The sequence below is a fragment of the Macaca thibetana genome, chromosome 19 (assembly GCF_024542745.1).
Source record: "Macaca thibetana thibetana isolate TM-01 chromosome 19, ASM2454274v1, whole genome shotgun sequence".
NCBI classification, from domain to species: domain Eukaryota; kingdom Metazoa; phylum Chordata; class Mammalia; order Primates; family Cercopithecidae; genus Macaca; species Macaca thibetana.
In genome coordinates this window covers 26,577,611-26,588,314 of record NC_065596.1, presented here as the reverse complement: position 1 = coordinate 26,588,314, position 10,704 = coordinate 26,577,611, and the positions used below count along the sequence as shown (strand labels likewise).

At 57.8% G+C, this 10,704-nt stretch overlaps 1 protein-coding gene across 4 annotated transcripts in view; it reads left to right on the top strand.

The window, feature by feature from the left end:
• Positions 1-10,704, top strand: part of DMWD (DM1 locus, WD repeat containing) — a 119,966-nt gene continuing 109,262 nt past the window's right edge. The window contains exons 1-5 of one of the 4 annotated variants that reach the window (XM_050772102.1): positions 1-531; positions 2,072-2,254; positions 5,943-7,217; positions 8,428-8,502; positions 8,853-9,356. In XM_050772102.1, coding sequence (XP_050628059.1) covers positions 91-531; positions 2,072-2,254; positions 5,943-7,217; positions 8,428-8,502; positions 8,853-8,900 — 2,022 coding nt within the window. In that variant the 5' untranslated portion in view covers positions 1-90 and the 3' untranslated portion in view covers positions 8,901-9,356. Of the gene's footprint in view, positions 532-2,071; positions 2,255-5,942; positions 7,555-8,427; positions 8,503-8,852; positions 9,357-10,704 lie in introns of those variants that run through there. The other 3 variants (XM_050772103.1, XM_050772101.1, XM_050772104.1) reach the window with 3 other exon arrangements.

Below are 10,704 nucleotides of genomic sequence, written 5' to 3'. Positions count from 1 at the left end.
CACCTTTTCCGGTGCGGGCCCGCGGCTTCCGGCAGGGGGCCCGGCGGCGGGCGGCAGTCCGGCAGCGGCGGGGCCCGGGGGGCGCCCAAGATGGCGGCGGGCGGCGCGGAGGGCGGCTCGGGCCCCGGCGCCGCCATGGGGGACTGCGCGGAGATTAAGTCCCAGTTCCGCACGCGCGAGGGTTTCTACAAGCTGCTCCCGGGCGACGGCGCCGCTCGCAGGTCGGGTCCGGCTTCCGCCCAGACCCCGGTGCCGCCCCAGCCGCCGCAGCCCCCGCCCGGCCCTGCCTCTGCCTCCGGTCCTGGCGCTGCAGGCCCTGCGTCGTCCCCGCCGCCTGCAGGCCCCGGGCCCGGGCCCGCGCTGCCCGCCGTGCGCCTCAGCCTCGTGCGCCTCGGGGAGCCCGACAGCGCCGGGGCCGGGGAGCCGCCCGCCACGCCCGCGGGGCTGGGCTCGGGGGGAGACCGCGTCTGTTTCAACTTGGGCCGTGAGCTCTATTTCTACCCAGGCTGCTGCCGCCGTGGGAGCCAACGGGTGAGCGGCCTGCATCGTGGGGCCCTGGGTGCTGAAAGGATGGACGTTCCAGAGAACTGATAGGAGGGTGCCTGAATTGATATAGGGCCCTGAGATAGGCATCCTAAATGTGATGGACGTCCTGGGGCGACAGCATTGGAGGGAGTACAAGATTCTGAAATGCGATGGGAGGCCCGCGGGGTGCTGGGCAGGCATCTTTGAGGTGATGGGGGAAATCCCCTTTACCCCCGTTATGCGTAAGGGTTCTGGGATGGCGAGTATTGGACATGATTGGGTATCTGAGATGAGATGGGATCCCCCGGGTTCTGGGGTGGCAGGTATTCTGCAGGCAATGGGGAATCATGAGGTGATGCAAGCTCAGAGGTGATGGAGAACCCAGTATTGCATCCTGGAGGTGTTGGAGAGGGGCTTGAGATTGAGCCCAGGAATGTGGAGAAGTCTAGAAGTGATGGAGGCCTTGAAGGTAATAGGGGATCCAGAAGCTGAATGGGATCCTAGAGAAAATTGGGGTCTGGAGGTCATGAGGGTCCTGGAGGAGATAAGTGTCTGGAAGCTGATGGGAGCTCTCAAGGGGATGAGAGGCTCTGGCAGGCGAATCTGCAAGTGTGATTCAGGGCATCTCTAAAGCGGTGTGGTGAGAACCTTGGGAAACTTATGGTGGCCCCAGAAATGATGGGGATCCTCAGAGCCCTGAGGTAGTAAATGGGCCTAAAATGTGGGAGACTATGAGGTTTTTTTGTTTTTTTTTTTTTTGAGACGGAGTCTCGCTCTGTCACCCAGGCTGGAGTGCAGTGGCCGGATCTCAGCTCACTGCAAGCTCCGCCTCCCGGGTTCACGCCATTCTCCTGCCTCAGCCTCCCGAGTAGCTGGGACTACAGGTGCCGCCACCTCGCCCGGCTAAGTTTTTGTATTTTTAGTAGAGACGGGGTTTCACTGTGTTACCCAGGATGGTCTCGATCTCCTGACCTCGTGATCCGCCCGTCTCGGCCTCCCAAAGTGCTGGGATTACAGGCTTGAGCCACCGCGCCCGGCCGAGACTATGAGTTTTGATGGGTCCCTGAACTGTGGCGGTTTAGGGATTCCAAAGTGAAGCGAATACTAGGATGTTAGGCTTTAGAGTCCCGGGAATTTGGGTGACCTTGAGGTTTGGGGGTCTTGGAATAGTGTGGTACTAGGTCCTAAGGGAGTTGCTGAGGTTATAGGGTGGAGTGGTGGGGCTAAAAGGAATCGGAGCTCAGGAACTGTGTGGCCCCAGAACCCTGAAGTTGTGGACAAGGGTGTCTCTGAATTAGGGGTGACCCAACTTGGGGGAGGCACTGTGGTCAAGGGGGATCCTTACTATCTTTTTTGCTACTCCGTCTGTGATTTAGGTCCCCTTCCCGTCTGTGGTTGCCCCCTCCTTCCCAATCCACCTACTCACCTCCCCACTTCCCTCTGGGTTCTAACCCTGCTTCCTCTTAGTGGTTTCCCCCAACCTCAACATCCTTTTCCTTCCCCTCAGTGGCATACACCATTAACTCCTTTTCTCCCACCCCTCAAGTCCATTGACCTCAACAAGCCAATTGACAAGCGGATCTACAAGGGCACCCAGCCCACCTGCCACGATTTCAACCAGTTCACTGCTGCCACCGAGACCATCTCCCTGCTGGTGGGCTTCTCAGCGGGTCAGGTGCAGTACCTCGATCTCATCAAAAAGGACACCAGCAAGCTGTTCAATGAGGAGGTGATTGCAGCCCCCAGAACTCCCAACTGCTCTGCCTTCTCACCTACCCACTATATGCCATTAGGTTTCAGCTGCCTGGGGACCAGTGTAGGCCTGAGAGGGGCAGGACCAGAGAGAGATGAGAATGGGGTGACAGCAGCTAATGACAGCTGCACTGTACCCAGGCCCTATGCTGTGTTACCCCTGTGCTGAATACTTTACTCCTTGAGTTTTATTTATTTATTTATTTATTTTATTTATTTTTTTGAGACGGAGTCTCACTCTGTCGCCCAGGCTGGAGTGCAGTGGCGTGATCTCCGCTCACTGCAAGCTCCGCCTCCCGGGTTCACGCCATTCTCCTGCCTCAGCCTCCCGGGTAGCTGGGACTACAGGCGCCCACCACCACGGCCAGCTAATTTTTTGTATTTTTAGTAGAGACGGGGTTTCACCGTGTGAGCCAGGATGGTCTCAATCTCCTGACCTCGTGATCCGCCTGCCTCCTCGGCCTCCCAAAGTGCTGTTGTTACAGGCGTGAGCCACCATACCCGTTTTTTTTTTTTTTAAATTGTAATTGTAATTTTTATTGTTTTTAATTTTTTTTCCTTTTTGAGGCAGAATCTTGCTCTGTCACCCAGGCTGGAGCGCATTGGTACAATCTCTGCTCACTGCAACCTCTGCCTCCCCAGTTCAAGCAATTCCCCTGCCTCAGCCTCCTGAGTAGCTGGAATTATAGGTGCCCACCATCATACCTAGCTAATTTTTGTATTTTTGGTAGAGACTGGGTTTCACCATGTTAGCCAGACTGGTCTCAAACACCTGACCTCGTGATCCACCTGCCTCGCCCTCCAAAAGTGCTGGGATTACAGGCGTGAGCCACCGCGCCTGGCCACTCCTTGAGTTTTCATCAACCAGTGGATGCAGAAGTGTGCTGCCCATTTTGCAGATTAGAGAATTGAGGCTAGTAAATAAGTTGGGACTTAGTTGATACCCTTGCTCTTTGAGTTCTGGGCTCTGGAGGCTTTGGATTCAAAGCCCTGCTGCACCACTTACTCACCGTGTCACTTTGGGAAGGTGACCATTCTCTGAGCCTCACTTCTCCTTCTCTGCAAAATGGGATTCCAGTTCCTACCTTGCAGAACCGCTGTTGTAGAATCATACATGGAGATTGCTCAGTCCTGGGCCAACTTGGCCTACGAGGAGATACCAGTAAACGACCTTATCCGCGGGCAGGGACTGCTCTTGGCTTCTGTCTCATTCTCTCTGGTCCAGAGGAGGTGTTCCATAAATATTCTCAGAATGAGTGAATGGCTGAAGGGAGTGAACGGAATAGTGAGTGGATTAAAAATTCATTAGCTCATCCATTCACAAATAGTTTTTGAGCATCCGTTCTGTGCCAGGCACCGTTCCCAGCAGTAGGGATATCACATCTCAGGGCCCTGGACAGGAGGCCCTGCCCTTTTGGAGCTTTCAGTCTAGCTGGGGAGATGTACAGTTAATCAAGTTAAGTCTTCATGTGTCAGCAGGTGATTAAGGCCTGTTTAGAAGAAACAGTGGGGAAGGGGCTGAGGGAAGCTTGAAGAGTCTAATAGGGTGGTCAGGAAAGCCCTCACTAAGAGGTGATATTGAAATAAAGACCTGAAGGAGGCAGGTGAGAAGAGTTGCCTGGGGAAGGGCATCTTTTTTTTTTTTTTTTTCTTTCAAGATAGGGTCTCACTCTGTCGTCCATGCTGAAGTGCAGTGATACGATCTTGGTTCACTGCAACCTCCGCCTCCCAGGCTCAAGCAATCCTCCCATGTCAGCCTCCTGAGTAGCGGGGACTACAGGCATGCACCACCACAATTGGCTTGTATTTTTCATAGAGATGGGGTCTCTTTGTGTTGCCCAGACTGGTCTCGAACTCCTGGGCTCAAGCGATTCTCCTGCCTTGGCCTCCCAAAGTGCTGGGATTATAGGGCTGGGCCACCACACCCAGCCAAGAAGGACATTCTGAGTAGTGGGACCAGCTAGGACAAATGCAGGATAGCACAGAAGTCGTGTGGCCAGAGCAGTTACTGAGGTAGAGAGGATGGTAGATGAGTTCCAGGAAATAACAGAGGGGCCGGCTCATGGGGAGTCTGGAAGGTGGTGGAGAGACTTTGCCTTACTCTTAGTTGGAAACCTGTGGAGGAGCCTTTCTCGGTGGGGCTCAGCTGAGCCCTGGAAGGCAGAAGTGACTGGAGTGATTATTTGCTCAGTTCTCCCAAGGATGGGAGGCCTCTCATCCTGGGAGAGCAGCTCCTTAGTTGCATATGCTGACTGCCTGAGGGCATTAGGGCCTTGGGCTCTGGAACCCTGCTTGAGAGAGGCTGCTAAGCGTTCAGAGCAGGACAGTGCCAGGTGCTGACTGATACTTAACAGAGCATTGCTGTGGCTGCTGCAGAGGACACACAGGCCCAGGCAGTGGAGCCTGAGGCCAGTCACACAACATTGCAGGCTTGGGGTGGCTGGATGGGATGGTGAGAGGAGGTCAGATTCTGGGTGTATTTTTTCTTTTTCTTTTGAGATGGAGTCTCGCTCTGTTGCCCAGGCTGGAGTACAGTGGCATGGTCTCCGCTCACTGCAACCTGCGCCTCCCGGGTTCAAGCAATTCTCCTGCCTCAGCCTCCTGAGTAGCTGGAACTACAGGCACCCACCACCATGCCTGGCTAATTTTTGTATTTTTAGTAGAGATAGGGTTTCACCATATTGGCTAGGCTGGTCTGGAACTCCTGACTTTGTGATCCGCCCGCCTTGCCCTCCCAAAGTGCTGGAAGTACGGGCGTGAGCCACCGTGCCGGCCGATTCGGGGTGTATTTTGAAGGTTGAGCCCACAGGATTTGTGGAAGGGATTGGATGTGAGGAAAAGGGCAGGTGCTGAGGTTTTTTGTCTAAGCACCTAGCAGGATGGGGGGTTGTCACTCATTTGTCCAGGAATTACCTTCAAGCCGCCTCCTGTGTGCACTGCTTTAAAGAACAGCGAACCAAACAAAGATCCCTTCCTTTGGGGAGCTGGCTTTCTGTGAAGAAATTTCCTGCTTAAAGCCTGACATAGTAAAGATTGGGGGAGGGTTAGGTAGATAGAGCAGAGGTCCCCAACCTTTTTAGCACCAGGGACCGGCTTAGGGAAGACAGTCTTTCCACGAACTGCTGGGGGGATGGTTTTGGGATGAAACCATTCCACCTCTGATCATCAGGTGTTAGATTCTAGTAAGGAGCGCACACCTAGCTCCCTCGCATGCGCAGTTCATGGTGGGGTTCGCGCTCCTATGAGGATCAAATGGTGCGCTGCTCCAGTAGGAGGCCGGGCTCAGGCTGTAATGCCTGCTCGCTCACCGCTCACCTTCTGCTGCATGGCCCGGTTCCTAACAGGCCACGGACCACTACTGTTCCATGGCCCAGAGGTTGAGGACCCTGAGATACAGGACAATTCTATGGCAAGCAGGGCTGTCCCCTCACCAAAGATGACACATTGAGGCTCCTTGGAGCAGCCCGTGTCCCCATGTCTTCATGACCCAGTATCCATCTGTCTTCCCCAGTTTGGGAGCTTCTCGTCGAGGAGGACCTGGGCCTGGTGTGGCATCTGCTGTGTGGGCGGGGCCGTGTCCAATGGCCTTGGGGACTTCAGGTTGGGGAGAAGGTCTGCCTGAGTTTTACTGCCTTCTCCCAACCCCACCCTGTCTCCCCTGGCAGCGGCTGATCGACAAGACCAAGGTGACGTATCTGAAGTGGCTGCCTGAGTCGGAGAGCCTGTTCCTGGCATCACACGCCAGTGGCCACCTGTACCTATACAACGTCAGCCACCCGTGCGCCTCGGCCCCACCCCAGTACAGCCTGCTGAAGCAGGGCGAGGGCTTCTCTGTCTATGCTGCCAAGAGCAAGGCGCCCCGCAACCCGCTGGCCAAGTGGGCGGTGGGCGAGGGGCCCCTCAACGAGTTCGCCTTCTCCCCTGATGGCCGGCACCTGGCCTGTGTGAGCCAGGATGGCTGCCTGCGCGTCTTCCACTTCGACTCCATGCTCCTGCGCGGGCTCATGAAGAGCTACTTTGGGGGCCTGCTGTGTGTGTGCTGGAGCCCCGACGGCCGTTACGTGGTGACGGGTGGTGAAGATGACCTGGTCACCGTGTGGTCCTTCGCTGAGGGCCGCGTGGTGGCTCGAGGCCACGGCCACAAGTCCTGGGTCAACGCTGTGGCCTTCGACCCCTACACCACACGGGCAGAGGAGGCGGCGACAGCAGCCGGTGCTGACGGGGAGCGGAGTGGCGAGGAGGAGGAGGAGGAGCCCGAGGCTGCGGGCACAGGCTCGGCCGGGGGTGCCCCGCTCTCTCCACTGCCCAAGGCTGGCTCCATCACTTACCGCTTTGGCTCGGCGGGCCAGGACACGCAGTTCTGTCTGTGGGACCTCACTGAAGATGTGCTCTACCCGCACCCGCCCCTGGCCCGCACGCGCACCCTCCCTGGCACTCCTGGCACCACGCCACCGGCCGCCAGCAGCTCGAGGGGTGGCGAGCCTGGCCCGGGCCCCCTGCCTCGCTCGCTGTCCCGCTCCAACAGCCTCCCGCACCCGGCGGGCGGGGGCAAGGCAGGCGGCCCGGGCGTGGCGGCAGAGCCTGGCACACCATTCAGCATCGGCCGCTTCGCCACGCTCACATTGCAGGAGCGGCGGGACCGGGGGGCCGAGAAGGAGCACAAGCGCTACCACAGCCTGGGCAACATCAGCCGGGGTGGCAGCGGCGGCGGCGGCAGTGGGGAGAAGCCCAGCGGCCCTATTCCCCGCAGCCGCCTGGACCCCGCCAAGGTGCTGGGCACCGCACTGTGCCCACGCATCCATGAGGTGCCCCTGCTGGAGCCCCTCGTGTGCAAGAAGATCGCCCAGGAGCGGCTCACAGTCCTCCTGTTTCTGGAGGACTGCATCATCACTGCCTGCCAGGAGGGCCTCATCTGCACCTGGGCCCGGCCGGGCAAGGCGGTGAGTGGCTCCATGCCAGCCTGCCGGGGACCTGGCAGGACCCTTGGTGGGAAGAAGCAGTCATTGGCAGAGAGAGGGCTTTGTTGCTGTCACAGCCTCTGGCTTCGTGGGGTGAGGGGAAGCCATGGAAATCTTAGTGTCTCAGAACAAGACCTCTCAGATTTTAGAGTGAGGGGGGCTAGCCCCAGGTGGCAGGCAGCAGAGAGAGGGGTGGGTGTGAGAGCCAGCTGGGAGACGGGGCGTCCAAGGCTGGCCATCTGAAGGGCAGCAGATGGGCCCCGCATGGCCAAGTCTTACTGCCTGTCACTCGAACCAAAATCTATTTCTATTGAACATCTGTTTTTTATTTTTATTTTATTTTATTTTTATTTTTATTTTTTGAGACGGAGTCTTGCTCTGTCGCCCAGGCTGGAGTGCAGTGGTCGGATCTCAGCTCACTGCAAGCTCCGCCTCCCGGGTTTACGCCATTCTCCTGCCTCAGCCTCCCGAGTAGCTGGGACTACAGGCGCCCGCCAACTCACCCGGCTAGTTTTTTGTATTTTTTAGTAGAGACGGGGTTTCACCGGGTTAGCCAGGATGGTCTCGATCTCCTGACCTCGTGATCCACCCGTCTCGGCTTCCCAAAGTGCTGGGATTACAGGCTTGAGCCACTGCGCCCGGCCGAACATCTGTTTTTTAAATGGTGAAACTTTTTTGAGTACTTCAGGCCAAAACTCTAGGGGCGAGCTCAAGCCTGTGGGCATGGCTGCCAGGCTGGTTCTGGACTCAGGATCTGAGCCTCCTGCTGAAGGCACAGTCTGGGAATCCCAGGCCTGGGTTCCAGTCCCACTCCCTGTGTGATCCCGGACAAGTCACTGCTCTCTCTAACCTCCAACTTATCACCTAAGTCTTAGAGCCTGTAGAATGGGCAGAGGGGGGATGCGTTTGCCTCCTGGGTGGGCTATGGTGTTGGAAAGGTCACAGTAGGCAAAAGCAGGCCTGGCATCTTGTCAGTCTGGAGCTTGTCTTGGGTGTCTCCGCTCCTTAGGGCTTGGACTCAGCTGCCCAGGGTCCTGGAGGCTGTGGCTTGGTTCCTCAGATCCTCGGTTTTGGTATTGCAGAGTCCTGAGTCCCTAGAACTTGAGAGTACAGTCTGAGTGCCTCAGAGGCAAGAGTGGTGGGATTTGGGGAGTCTGGTTGAGTCCTAAAGGAGACCCCTCTGTCTCCCTAGTTCACAGACGAGGAGACCGAGGCCCAGACAGGGGAAGGAAGTTGGCCCAGGTCACCCAGCAAGTCAGTGGTAGAGGTAGGACTGTCCCTGAGTTCTTTCCCCAGCACCTCAGGGTCCCTCCCAAGTTAGAAGGGAGCCCCAGTTTCCCCCTCCCCTCACACCCCTACCCTTACCCCATCATCTCACTCAGGATCTGCCGAGGACTTTGATTATTGAGTGAAAGTGCCGACTGCCAGGACAGGAAGCTAGCTAAGATGCAAATTCCCAACCTAGAGCAGCGGCCTCTGGGGACTCTGGGGTGGACCCAAGGGCAAGGCCAGGGTGGCAGCAGCTTTGGGGACTCTGGGCTGGCTCCCTCCCCTTGACACTGGCTGAAGTCCAGGTAGTCTCTAACCCCTCCCATCTCTCCCTCTCATCTTCACCAGGGCATCTCCTCCCAACCAGGCAACTCCCCGAGCGGCACAGTGGTGTGAAGCCATGGATATCGGGGCCCCTACCCCATGCCCCCAGCCTCCTAGCCATAACCCTCCCTGCTGACCTCATGGATCAACGTATTAACAAGACTAACTATGACAGATGGACTGCGCCGGTCCCCCAACCTGCACAAAATTTGGGGGCCCCCCCAGACTGGCCCAGACACTGGGGGAATGTAATGGCCCTTGTGGCCTCAGCCTTGTCCCCCACCCACTGCCAAGTACAATGACCTCTTCCTCTGAAACATCAGTGTTACCCTCATCCCTGTCCCCAGCATGTGACTGGTCACTCCTGGGGGGAGACTCCCCGCCCCCGCCACAAGAGCCCCAGGTCTGCAGTGTGCCCCTTAGTTGAGTGGGCAGGGCTGGGGGTGGTCCAGCCCTCACCCGGCCCCCACCCCAGCTGCCCTTGCTATTGTCTGTGCTTTTGAAGAGTTAAATTATGGAAGCCCCTCAGGTTCCTCCCTGTCCCCCAGGACCTCTTATTTATACTAAAGTTCCCTGTTTTCTCAGCGGCTCTGTCCCCTTCGGAGGAGGTGGTGTAGAGGACCTGTGTGTGTGCTCTGCGGTTCCAGGCAGTCCACTTTCCCCAGAGGAGGAGTGCAGGCCTGCTCCTGGCCCAGCGCCTCCCACCCCTTTTCATAGCAGGAAAAGCCGGAGCCCAGGGAGGGAACGGACCTGCGAGTCACACGGCTGGTGACCCACACCAGTGACTGGAGCAGGGCCCTCTCGGGGAGAAGAGCATCCTGCCCGCGGCCAGGGCCCCTCATCAAAGTCCTCATTGGGTGTTTTTAAAATTCTCAAAACTGCCCAGAACCTCATTTCCCAAGCCCTGCCCAGCTGGGACTCCTTGGTCCTTGCCTCGTTTCTCAAGCCTGGCCCTCTCAAGGCCCAGGCACCCCAGGCCAGCTGGAGGCCCCGACTTCCACTCTGGAGAACGGTCCATATTGGAAAGAAGAGCTCAGATCCCTCCTGGCTCTCGGAGCCGCAGGGAGTGTCTTCCCGCGCCACCCTCCACCCCCCGAAATGTTTCTGTTTCTAATCCCAGCCTGGGCAGGAATGTGGCTTCCCGGCCAGGGGCCAAGGAGCTATTTTGGGGTCTCCTTTGCCTGGGGAGGGCTTGGCTCCACCACTTGCCTCCCCCAGGCTTTGGACAGCAGGTCACCCCTGTTCAGGCTCTGAGGGTGCCCCCTCCTGGTCCTCTCCTCACCACCCCTTCCCCACCTCCTGGAAAAAAAAAAAGTGTAAAGCAGAGAGCCTGAGGGCTAAATTTAACTGTCCGAGTCGGAATCCATCTCTGAGTCACCCAAGAAGCTGCCCTGGCCTCCCGCCCCCTTCCCAGGCCTCAGCCCCTTTCTCCTACCCAGCCCTCAGCCCCCAGCCCCCAGCCCCCAGCGCCTAGCTCTGGAGCTTGTCAGGAGCAAGGGGGTGGTTGCTACTGGGTCACTCAGCCTCGACTGGCCCCATTTTAGTAATGGGCAGGTTCCTCTTGGAATCCATCACACCTGTGGCTTCCTCTGTGCTCTACCTTTTTATTGGGGTGACAGTGTGAGAGCTGAGATTCTCCATCCATCCCCTCTAGCACTGAAGGGTTCTGAAGGGCCCTGGAAGGAGGGAGCTTGGGGGGTGGCTTGTGAGGGGTTAAGGCTGGGAGGCGGGAGGGGGGCTGGACCAAGGGGTGGGGAGAAGGGGAGGAGGCCTCAGCAGCAGAGAGAAGTGGCCAGAGAGGCCCAGGGGACAGTCAGGGACAGGCAGACATGCAGCCAGGGCTCCAGGGTCTGGACAGGGGCTGCCAGGCCCCGTG